At 34.2% G+C, this 13,039-nt stretch overlaps 1 protein-coding gene across 1 annotated transcript; it reads left to right on the plus strand.

The window, feature by feature from the left end:
* The first annotated feature begins 4,953 nt into the window (after nt 1–4,953).
* Nucleotides 4,954–8,819, plus strand: LOC104119679 (11-beta-hydroxysteroid dehydrogenase A-like). Its single transcript, XM_009631253.4, has 6 exons — nt 4,954–5,301; nt 5,823–6,015; nt 6,107–6,192; nt 7,439–7,570; nt 7,660–7,824; nt 8,336–8,819. Exons 1-6 carry the CDS (start codon nt 5,110–5,112, stop codon nt 8,612–8,614), a joined length of 1,047 nt encoding a protein of 348 aa, XP_009629548.1. The 5' UTR covers nt 4,954–5,109; the 3' UTR covers nt 8,615–8,819.
* Nucleotides 8,820–13,039: the final 4,220 nt, after the last annotated feature.

Raw genomic sequence — 13,039 nt, forward strand, 5'->3', positions numbered from 1 at the left:
TGCCCAAATATTACAACTTGCCACAGAAATCAACAATATATTATTTTCCGCAAAAAGGAGCCCATGGCTCGACCATAATGTGCACAAAATCTTAACAAAAATATCCGGAAGTGAATAGCTCAACAAAATAATAATTCACATAAAATCAAGGTGGCAATCACACCAAATCATCGTATAAAATAATTTCAACAAATAAGGATCTAGGCATGACAAATAGAGGATTTAATAAGTGTCAATAATTTCTAATTTAATACCTAAGGGCGTCTAAGGATTTTAATTAACGAAATTTGCACATATAAACCAAGTACGTGCTCGTCACCTCGCGTACATGGTTTCAATTACACAGGTTGCATATAATACTCAATGCCTAAGGGGTATTTCTCCCACTCGAGGTTAGGCAAGACACTTGCCTTTTTGAAGTTATGTCGATATTCCAAAATCGCCTTCTTGCTTGAATTGACCTCCAGACCGTTCAAATCTATCCAAAGTAATTGTATAACTTCATTAAAATTCATCGAAAATAATTTCGGATAATAATATGTCGACTTAAAATTTTATTCCAAGAAGTCAACAAAAGTCAACGCGGGGCTCGCTTGTTGGAACCTGACAAAATTTTCACAAAATCCGAATACCCATTCCGATACGAGTTCAACCATACCAATTTTATCGAATTCCAATAACAAATCAACCTCCAAATCTTAGATTTATGGTTTATGAAGTTTCTACAATTTTTTCTAAATTTTTATCTCAAAGTACTAATTAAATGATGAAATTAATGATATGTTCATGTATATTAATCAAATCCGAGTTAGAATCACTTACCCCGATGAATTTCTTGAAAAACCCTCGAAAGATCGCCACAAACCGAGCTCCCTAGGTCAAAAATGTGAATTAATTCCCTAAACCCCATTTATATAGTGCACCCTCTGAACTTCCCTACGCGGTCCGAGAAATTCCAACCGCGGCAGCGCCCCAAGTCCCGCGGTCGCGAAAAAATGATGCGGCCGCGAAATTCTTGGGGCAGCACTGCCAGGCTTTAGTAGTTTGGCCATAACTTTGTCTACCGATGTCTAAATGATGACTTCTTTATCTTTCCGGAAACTAGACACAAAGGACTACAACTTTCGTTTTTAAATCATCTAAAAGTTCCTTGTAGATCAAAAGATATAGGCTTCCGAAGTTGGACTAGCGGGTCTGCAGAACTTCCTGGAGCGCGGCCGCGGACAGAATTGCGCGGTCCGCGAAATCTTAAGAGCGGCCGCGAAATTCTGCTGCTGTCCGCACTCTTATGTACGGTCCGTGCCCCTCCTTTGCCTCAGCGTCCAAAAATGCGCGCTCCGCCTCCCCAAAAGTGCCAGAACAATATCAGAGTACTGAAATGCCGTGACTCACTCAAAACTCAACCCGAAACTCATCCGGAACCTCCCGGACACAAACCATATATGAATTTCAATCATAAAATACGCTACGGACCTGCTCGCGCACTCAAAACACTGAAAAGAGGTCGTCTTTACCCGATATTGACCATGGTCAAACTCCCAAATTTTTTAACTTTACTAATCTCTCAACCAATGATCCAAAAATACACCCAAGCCCCCCGGGACCTCAACCAAATATACCAACACGTTCCATAATACAATACGAACTTAGTGGAGGCTTCAAATTTCGTCAAACAACGTCAAAATTAAGAATCGCGCCTCGAATTGAGTTATGAGTTTTCGAATCTCCCAACTTCTATGTTTTGCGCCGAAACGTATCAAATCAATCCGGAATGACTTCAAATTTTGCACACAAGTCATAAATGATATAATGTAGGTATTCAAATTTTCAGAATCGGATTCCGGCTCCAATATTAAAAAGTCAACTCCCTGATCAACTCTTTCTATTTTAAGCTTCTAAATAAGAATTATTTTTTTAATTAAATTTCGAATCTTCCGAAAATCAAAGTCGACCACACCCGCGGGTCATAATACATATTACGAAGCTGCTCGAGACCTTATGTCACTGAACGGGACGTTAATTCTTAAAATGACAAGTCGGGTCGTTATAGACCAATTCTTCGCTATCGCAATATACACCCATGTAGTCAAAAATCAGCAACTAAAAATAGCCTAGAAATGGTCCGAAACCACTCCGAAATTCACCCGAGCCCCTCAGAACCCCCTTCGAATATACCAACAAGTCCCAAAATATAACACAAACATAATCAAGGCCTCAAATCACACATAATAATATCAAAACTATGAATCGTCGATAAAGATCAATCTCTTAAGTTCATAAAATTCGAACCAAGCGTCCGATTCAAGTCTAGCGAATCCGGAATGAACCCAAATTTTGCATACAAATTACAAATGACATATCGAACCTATTCCAACTCCCGAAATAACAATCTGAACCCGATAACATCGAAATCAACTCTCAGTCAAACTTATAAACATTCCAAACTTTCAAATTTTTAACTTTCGCCAATGAGTGCCGAAACCTTCTAGAAATATCCAAATGCAAATCCGGGCATACGCCCAAGTCCAAAATTACCATCCGGGCCTAACGGAGCCATCAAAACTCTGATCCGAGGCCAAATACTCAAAAATCAAACTTTGTCAACTCTTCCAACTTAAAACTTCCTAGTTAAGAATTATTCTTCCAAATTAATTCTGAATCACTCGAAAATTGAAACCGACGATACACACAAGTTATACTATATCATACGAAACTACTCATGCCCTCAAACTACCGAGCAAAGTGCAAATGCTGAAAACGACTGGTCAGGTCGTTACAATCTAGTCACTTAAACTTCAAGATTTGTTATATATATATATATATATATTTGTGTGTGTGTGTGTATAATTTATATAACACATTTAAAAATAAAATGTATAGTGCTATATTAAAACTTAAGTTGTAGTAACAACAATATATACTCGGTCAAATCACACGATTTGAGAATATATATATATATATATATATATATATATATATATATATATATATATAATAATAATTGTGTGGGGGAGGGGTGTATGTATATAAATATATAAATAATTTAGGATGTTATATATATGTATATTATAAATAACAATAATCTATAAGTGTTTGACCATTTTGACCATTAATACCGACCGATTTCGGTCGGTTACTTTATAATTATATTAAAAATAATTTTTTATTATCGAAAAAAACAATTGATACTGAGCGGAAAAAAATAAATTAGAATTTCCCATCGATATCGGTCGGTATTCTATAAATATTTTAATTAAACTTTATAATTATATTAAAAATAATTTTTTATTATCGAAAAAAACAATTGATCCTGGGCGAAAAAAAATAAATTGGAATTTCTCTGTAAATATTTTAATTAATATTTTCTTTGGTAGATAGTATGCAAGTCTGACCAGGTTTTGGTAAAAAAATTGACTATTTTTCGACCGCAGGCAGTCAGAATTTTCAACTGTGAGATAAAGCAAACTTTTTTTGTTGTGGGACCACGTTTTCTGACCGACCGCGGTCGGTATATTTATGTACAATTTGTTAATTGAATTTTTCGACCAATTTTCTTTGTTTCCGACCGACAGGTCGGTTTTTTATTCCGACCAATTTCGGTCGGTATGCTCTGAACGAATTTTGACAATCTTCTAATAGTGAATCCTTCTTTTTTCAGGAATTAATACAAGTTAAAGTTTATTCCAACATGCTACAATGTAAAATATTAAATGTTGTTTCAAATTCTTGTTTCTTAAAGGCAAAATACATAGTTTACCCATCAACCTTGCAGCGAAATCCCTGTTACACACCTCTCTTTCACGGAAAATATTTTACACGCTCAACCTTTTAAAAGTGTGTCTAAGACACACTACTTTTGACCAGATGGCACTTGCGTATTTACACACACAAAAAAACGCGTGACGCCCGTAAAAAATCCCATTTTTTGTCTTCTCTCCCCACAGGAAACCCTCCCCCTCCCTCTGGTTTTCTTCCTCAGACCACCCTCCCCCTCATCTTCTTTTCCAAATAGAATTTTTGAAAGAACATAAAATTTTAGATCTAAAATTGAGCGTTTTTTGTTGGTTTATTGTCTAAATTTTGTGAAAACCATTTATTTGTGATAGATTTAAAAGCTTTAACAGTAGTATTGAAGGTTTGGTGAAAAAAATCTAGAATCCACCATTGTTGGGGATTGAAAAAAGCTTGAAAATTCAATTGGATCTTATTGATTATTGGGTTATTGAATTCAATTTGTTGGTCGATTATTTTTGACTAGTTGTTTAGATAGTGTGGTTGAATATTGGTGTTGTTGAAAACTTTCTCACAAACAATTATGGTAGAAGCAACAATGGTGTTTAAGATAGAAAATGGGAAAACGAAGAAGATGGGTTTTAATTGTAATTTTTAATATTTGTTTCCTTTTTAAAGTCAATGACATGTGTCACGATCCTATTAGGGCCTTCCACGTTATCTGAAAAATTGATCAAGCATAAAATGGTGTATCTTAAACACACTTTTTGAAGGTTATGTGTGTAAAGGGTTTTCCGTGAACGTGAGGCGCGTAACATAGATTTCGCTGGAAGGTGAATGGTAAATTATGTATTTTGCTCTTAAACGAAAACAAACTTACCCAAGTATGACGCATGCATGTGGCTACAGCTTTTATTGGACAGTAATACGAACTGTTGAATTTACAAACTTTTTATGGGATTAATTTCCGCAATTTTCAAACATCTGCAGGTTCCAAATAGTCTTGCCAGTTCACGAATTGAGTAGGATTATATCATAATTTCATCTATTGTTGATTAAGGTTGACATAAATTGATTGGTAATTTGGTATCCTACAAAACAAAAAATAGTTTCAACCTATCCTATTTTCGAGGAAGAACGATATAAGCATGAGAAGAGCGACACGACTGCTTGAAGTGAGTTTACGTGTCGATTTTGCTTCAAACAAACTACCAAATACAAACACCGCTTCCACGTTTTCATGCATATCCAACTATTTCTTTTCCCTTTCTTTGTTCTTTATGTCACACTAAATAAACGTAGTTCCATTGCACAGCTTCTAATCCATAGTTTCATTTCTCTGTAAGATCAGAGCAACTGCTAATTAAGCAATAAACCATGGTGGTATTGGACTTAATTCACAAATTTCTCAACTTAGTAGCTCCTCCATTTACCTTCTTCAGCTTGTTGTTTTTCTTGCCACCCTATCAATTTTTCAAGTGGTTCCTTTCAATCTTAGGTACTTTTTTTAGTGAGGATGTTTCTGGCAAGGTTGTCATCATCACAGGAGCTTCCTCTGGCATCGGCGAGGTTATTCACTTATTTACTTTCCGTTAAACATCCCACGTTAAAACTCAGTGGCGAAGTCAGAAAGATTTTGTTTTACAATGTCACACTTAGAATTTGGATTTAAACTTGTGGCTAAAATCAATTGAGCCCCTTTACTATTCCACTAGAATTTTTTCTACGGTTTATACATAATTATTTTTTCCTATTTGCACAATATAATTGTTCAACAAGGGGATTTAATTTAACCCCTTATTTCTACCTAGCTCCCCCTGTTGGAAACTCACTCATCCAACTTTTAGAGTGGATGATTCTCTGTCTAGGGGCGGATTTAAGCTCAAATTATATTGCACGTGAATCCATGATCTTTTTGTAAACTAAGTATTATTTTATCTACATATTTTCTAGAATTGATCTAAAATCATTTGCTAGTTCATGTTCCAAAAAGGTTGAACAGGCTAAATAGTCCCCTTGGTGGAATGTTAAGTTATTTACGGTTTGAGGCAGACGGTTTGATAGCTAGAATTAAATTCTTGACTTTGCAGTATTTGGCATATGAATACGCCAGAAGAGGTGCATGCTTAACTATTGCAGCGAGAAGAGAGAAGAGTCTACGTGAAGTAGCTGAAAGGGCACTAGACCTAGGCTCCCCTGATGTTTTAGTCGTACCAGCAGATGTTTCAAAAGTTGAAGACTGTAAAAGGATTGTTGATAAAACCATGAGCCATTTTGGACGATGTGAGATTCAATTTGTTTTATATATTCTCGTACTTAGCTTTTGAAACCTTTAATTGTCTTTTGACTAACTTTTTCCATGTGTGAATTGCAGTGGACCATCTGGTTAATAATGCTGGAGTTACGGCAGTTTCTCTGTTTGATGAAACAGAAGAGATCACCAACTTTAGATCTGTCATGGTAATAATTTTACTAAATATATTCATGTCATGTGTAAATGTGCAAATGGAAATCAGTATATACAAATGGTTTGAAGTTTTAATTAAATGCCGATTGCCACCACAATAGTACGCGTAATATTACCTAGGTAAATTATAGAAAACCTTTGGGCCATACTACCACAAAATAATGAAACTAATATAAATTAATGGGCTATTTTGCAATGTTGAGCTAAAAATTAGCTAGGTTGACTACTTTTGGGGGTGACTATTAGAGTTTAGCCATATTTTAAATTGTTATGGCAAAGTCGCCAAAAATAATGATACGATTAAATTAACGTGTTCGCCCCTAACTAAATCACGAAACAGAATTTTAGTAATCGATACTGGAGTTCGAAACTTTGACAAGTGGAATCTATGAAAATTATGTTGGGTTTAATTCATAATGCACTCAGCAACTTTGAACCTGTACTAGTAAAAAATTCAAACTCCATGAATATTCATGGCTTTTGAACTTTTGTAGTGCAAAATTTAGAAAAATTCAAGAACGGTTCAATGTTTTTGAATTTACATTATACTTCATCAATTTTAACTTTTAAACCGGAAAAGTTATTGGTTTTTGAACCTTTAATAGTGCAAAATTCAGGAAAATTTAGGAACATTCATGATTTTTGAATTCACATTATACTTTAGCAATTTTTAACCATTAAATATAAAATTCAAAAAAATACTGGTTTTGACCTTTACTAGTGCAAAATTCACGAAAATTCAGGACAATTTATGATTTTTAAATTCACATTATACTTCAGCAAATATTAAACTTTTAAATACAAAATCAAGGAAAACTACTGGTTTTTGAACCTTTTCTAATGTAAAATCCAGGAACGATTCATGATTTGTTGTATTCAAATTATACTTCAACAATTGAGAGCTACCGCTTCAGGTTATTCAAACTGCTGGAACAATTCTTGGATTTTGAACTTGTAAATTTCAAAGTTCAGTAGTCATTCTTGGAGTTGTTCCGTGTTTTTTGATAGGGGTATTTTTGTCCAGACTTGTATTTCAACATTAATAAGCAGCTATTTTGCCGATATAATTCAAATATGACTAAACTCTAATAGCCGACCTGAAAAGTGACTATTTACCAAGATCATCCATTGTTGAGGCACGGGAAGAAGTTTAGTTTAAGCGATTGAATGAACAACTATTTAGCTTAATTTATCCTAGTGTAAGTTGCCATCAAGAAGTTGATTAATTGGAATTTGCAGGACATTAACTTCTGGGGTTCGGTCTACATGACACGATTTGCAATTCCGTATCTGAGATATAGTGAAGGTAGGGTCATTGTGCTATCTTCTTCAGCTTCTTGGGTGCCTACTCCAAGATTGAGCCTTTACTGTGTAAGTCCACCAATTTTAGTGTTTTATTATTTTAACCCCCAGGCGACATTCATATTTCATTTTGACCCCCCTATTTTTAATTATTGTAGGCAAGCAAAGCAGCAATGGCACAATTTTTCGATACGTTGAGAGTTGAATTCGGACAGGATATCAAGATAACATTGGTCACACCTGGCTACGTTGAATCAGAAATGACACAAGGGAAATTCATAAACAAGACTGGCAAAGTGGATGTTAAAACTCAAATGAGGGATGTAAGTTTGTGTTTTGTCTCTATTCTCTCTCGATTGCACAAAATATTGCACGTTTGCAATGACATGATTTGTTAGTTTCACATGAACTTTTATCATTAAATCATGGTTATAAGTACATTATCACTTAATGTAATTTGGTGCAAACGTACCTGATGTAGGTAGATTTTTTTCTCCACCATCACTCGAGAAACCCTGCGTGATGAACTTGCTAAGTCCTAGATATTAAGATGTACACTTATTCTAGATAGTGAATTTAGATATTATTTTAGCGAACCGACTACATTTTTTATTCAGGTATGGAGATTGACTGTAAATTGAACTTAATTCTTTGTGGGTCTAATAGATTGTAGTGTAAGTTTCAATTCCAGTTATATTTCAGGATACTTGACTTTAAATTAAAAACTTAAAAGTTTACGTGATAGTAATGATTTTCGCTGTCCCCAGTTGGGGAACTGGCTACAAAATGAATCACGGTGTCATGAGTTTAATTTGTGTTTACTGAATAAACTAGGTTCAAGTGGGCATAATCCCAGTAGTCAAAGTAGAAGAATGTGCCAAAACCATCGTTAATGGGGCTTGTCGCGGAGAGAGATATGTTACTGTGCCATCTTGGGTCAGGGTCACCTACTTGTGGAAGGTTTTCTGCCCAGAAGTTGTTGACTGGATTTTGAGGCTGCTGTGCCTTACCGGTTCGGGAACTTCGCCCAGAAAGAAAATATTGGATTACAGTGGTGTCCAGAAAGTCTTGTACCCAGAAAATATCAAGGAACTGGAACCCAAGACCAACTGATGCCAAAGTTTGACCTTCACAACCTATAAGTTTGCAGTCTGTTTGTTTCTCTGTTACATGAAACTTTTAGTTTGGAGTATTGTAATTATCAGTCAAAGATAGGTACTGATGCTGTCTTTTTGTATCCCCCTTCTTTCACACAGTTGTCAGGAAAAAAACAGATTAACAGAATAAATTTCTGGGTATATATGCCCAAATTAAGTCATAGGTCAACTTTTAACATCATAGTGCAAAAGATTTACATTGTAGTGCAAAAAAAATACTAGTTACTAGCTGGCACAGAATTTAAATTTCTTGCATTCCTCTTCTATTTTTGTTTAAATAGTGTTCCCTTCAAGGATTCCTTAGATCCTCTCTAATGAAATAGTGTTAAAATAGTGTTCCTCTTCTTCTATTTTTCTCTAATGGTGTATGGCACGGAAGAAAGCATCCGAGTCCTAGAGCTTGTTTGGATTGGCTTAAAAAAATAGTTTTTAAGTAATAAATAATTTTTTAGCCAAAAAACAATAAGTTATGGTTGCCTAGTTTATTGTTTTTGATTTGTTTTAAGTAGTTTTTAATTTATTTTAAGTATTTTTTAACTTTGTCAAATACTTAAAGAAATTAAAAAGAGTTTAAAGATGATTTGACCATCTTAAAAGTCAATCAAAATACCATCCTGAACACATCAGTTCTACAACCATTAAATTTTGCGAGTCGAAAAAGAATAACTGAAAGGAAGGTAATTGATTAGTTATTCGTCGAATTAGTTTCAAACAAAAATTCGTTTATTTGCATCAAGTTTTCACTTTTCTTCTACCCCTTCTCATGAACTTAACCTGTGCTCGGAGGATAGTTGTTCGTACACCATTCCTTGTACAGATTCTCGAGAAAAGAAGAGCCATGGGGCTCATTCAAGACTTACTTTTTCTTTTATTCCTTTTCGAGAATTAACCTATGCTCGAGGGATAGTTATTCTTACACCATTCCTTATATAGATTCTCGAGAAGAGAGGAGCTCTTCTGATCTTGATCCCGCAGGTGAATCGAAAGTTGGCTTTTGTATTGGAACACACTGAGTCGTCTAATTGTTAATCCAATTTAATTTCATATGTGGTTATTAAAGAACTTCAATATTTAGAGTCCGTTTGGACATAAGAAAAATTTTACTTTTTAAAAAAAAAAAAATTCACTTTTTTCCGAAATCAGTGTTTGGCCATAAATTTTTAAATTTTCAAATTTTCAATTGAACATGAATTTTGGAATTTTTCGAAAATTTGAAAAACTCCAAAAAGTTATTTTTCAAAATTTTCACTCAGATCACTCACAAAACTTCAAAAATAACCCAAAATTATATTCATGTCCAAACACAACTGTAGTTTTCAAATATCATTTTCACTTGATTTTTTTCAAAATTTTACCATTCTTATGTCCAAACGCCCACTTATTATTTGCATTTTCAAAACCTCAACCAATCGTGCCGAAAAGACAGGGAGGCTCTAAGGTAAGGCAGATGAGGCCCTTGCCTTAGGCCCCCAAATATTAAGGGCCCCAAAATTATAAAATACTACTAGTATATTAGTATTATATACAACATATAATTTATAAAATTATTATTAACAAAAGATTTCAATTTTATATTTTTTAAAATTTGATTGAGGTTGTATGACTAAGTGAGCAAATAATCATAAATTTTCTCCTTTATTAAATTAATTAAATGGTATATTTACCTTCTCATCAATTCTAATTTTTTTCTTTATGTACACTTTTTTCTTCTTCATGTTTTTGACGATTTCACTCTTTAATTTCAACTCTGATTCTCTAAATTAGCTATTTTTTTTTGCCATATTTGATTGATCCATACATCAGAAAGTAAGTTCTTTTATATCTCATCTTTTTTAGCTAAAAAATTCCCGAGGGCTATGGCACAAAATTTGAATTGATGGATAATAAGTCCACAAGTCTGCCTTTTTCACTTAAATATCATGCCATTGTCCAGAGGAGAGTTCGAAATTGTGATGTGAGCCAAACTTTATCACGTGTTGCACACTTACCACTAGATCAAAATCATGTAGGATTCTTTTGTGTCTCATTATAATAATATGAAATTTATGAAAATTTATTTTGACTTTAGGCCACAAAATTCTCTGAGTCTGCGAAAGATAAAAGAAGTAAGCAGCAGGAACCGATTTCTTTTCATTGCAAAACTGAGACAAATATTGTGCATGGAAAATGTCAGCAAAATATTGCTACTTTTTAGTTGTGCGCCCGTCGACGAACTACAAGATTACACCTGCTTCATACTTAAGTAAGAATTCGAAGATGCAGTATTTCTTTAAGCTTAGTCCGAATCTTTTCGAGGCCATATCTCGTTCCTTAATCCCCTGCATATATGTATCAATGCGCTTTCTTGTTTGTTCTACAAATCATGGTGCTCAAACCATTATTCATTCTCCAAAAAATGAAAAGAGAAACAAAAGCTAAATGCTCCTGTCACTTGTAAATCATTAGCAAACGCTATACCGAAACAGAAAGTAATTCAATCGTTATCATACCTACACGATCGACATTCTTGATATTATGGCATACCCTTTCAATATGTGACTAGGGCATATCTACGTGTATGGATATGAGCTCATGTGAATCCATGCTCCTCTTTCTAGATTATGTATAATTATGCGATATTTCTTCAAATTACTTAAATATATATGTGTACATTCAAGCTCAAAGAGTCTTATGAATCAATAATTATTAGATGCATCTTTAAGTGAAATCGGCATATATGTTATTTTTTCTTTCTTTTTTCTAGAATTAGTCCACCCACGGGGATGAACATGTCTTGCGTCTACCCAACTTCAAACCACTTTATAGTATACATTTCATTAACTAAATGAAACACTACTTAATAGAAACTAACCAACAATTGCCTTCGTTTGTGTGTACGAAAAATGAGGTCATCAATATATTGTGACATTCAGTTCTGCCGCCACAACGAACTACCTAGTAAGACCTGCATAATACCACATTTCCTTACTTAAAAATCACAAAGATACGGTTTTCCTTTTATGTTTGTCCGAATCTTTTGGGGCCATTTCTCGTCCCTTAACCAAAAAAGTACTAATCCCTTTCCCCTCCATCTGGATTAGTGCTCTGTCTTGTTTTTCCTGCAAATCATAACACAGAGTGGTGCTCCAATTCATTTTCCAAATCTGAAAAAGGAGAGACAAAAGAAGAATGTACCTTTTTAATCACTTGAATATGATTGGAGAATGCTAATCCTTGTAAATTAAAATATTTCAATCCTTTGTCCAAGCGTCACTTCAATCACCAATCAGGTAAGCCCGCCAATCGAATTCGTGCACGTGGAAAAGTACATGAAATCGCCCAAACGTTTTTTTCTTTATTGAATTAGAGGTTATAGTAACATGGCAGGAAATAAGGATAGTGCTATGCATACTTCATGCTTTAACTTTGTTAAATGCTAAGAGTGGAATACAATATTATGATATTGCATTTAATTAATACTAAGAGCGGAATAAAAAATTATAGTGCTGCATTTAGTTAAATACAAAGAGTGGAATACACTATATATTATGGTAACCGCATTTAGTTAATTACCAAGAGTGGAATACAATATTATGGTACGCATTTAAGAGTGGAATATAATATTATGGTACTGTATTTAGTTAAAAACTAAGAGTAGAATACAATATTATGGTACTGCATTTAGTAAATACGAAGAATGGACTACAATATTATGGTAACCGCATTTAGTTAAATACAAAGAGTGGAATACAATATTATGGTACTGCATTTAAGAGTGGAATACACTGTTATGGTACATCATTTAATTAAGTACCAAGAGTGGAATACACTATTTGTGGTACTGCATTTAGTTAAGCAATAGAATATTCATTTCCCACTTAATGGGGGGAATCAACAGACTGAATTTTTTTTACTATAAATACACATGAAAACTCATCTATATGCAGTACTTCATATGCAAATACCAGAAACAGAAATTAAAACTAGTAAGAACCGGAAATTAAGGCAATGAAGCAGATTAGTGGAGCACCATTTCTGCTAATCGTGGTGATTATGGCGATTGGGGTCTTAATTTGGGCTCCAAAAAATGTGGAGAGTGCCTTTGGAATTGACATAAATCCGTGCACAGTTCCTGAATGTGTAGCTGCATGCAAAAAGATTTTGCAGGAGAAATACCAAAGTGCGACATGTGCAACGGGGCCTAGAGGAAAATACTGTATCTGCTTGGGTTGATACTTTATAAGTATTTAAACTCCAAATTACTATATAATTAAAGAGTGATCTTCAGAATACAGCTTCTTCTAATCCACTTCTCTTCAAATTGCATTGCATTTCTGTGTACTGTACGTTATAGTTAAGCCACTCGCTATTCCGTAAATCTATTTCTGGGTGATAATCAAAG

The sequence above is a fragment of the Nicotiana tomentosiformis genome, chromosome 3 (genome assembly GCF_000390325.3).
Source record: "Nicotiana tomentosiformis chromosome 3, ASM39032v3, whole genome shotgun sequence".
NCBI classification, from domain to species: Eukaryota; Viridiplantae; Streptophyta; class Magnoliopsida; order Solanales; family Solanaceae; genus Nicotiana; species Nicotiana tomentosiformis.

Bases quoted from the DNA above. Each gene is read 5' to 3' on its own strand.
- LOC104119679 (XM_009631253.4), top strand. From the start codon at position 5,110: ATGGTGGTATTGGACTTAATTCACAAATTTCTCAACTTAGTAGCTCCT. The intron at 6,193-7,438 runs GTAATAATTTTA...TGGAATTTGCAG, and splicing joins CCAACTTTAGATCTGTCATG to GACATTAACTTCTGGGGTTC. The intron at 7,825-8,335 runs GTAAGTTTGTGT...TGAATAAACTAG, and splicing joins TTAAAACTCAAATGAGGGAT to GTTCAAGTGGGCATAATCCC.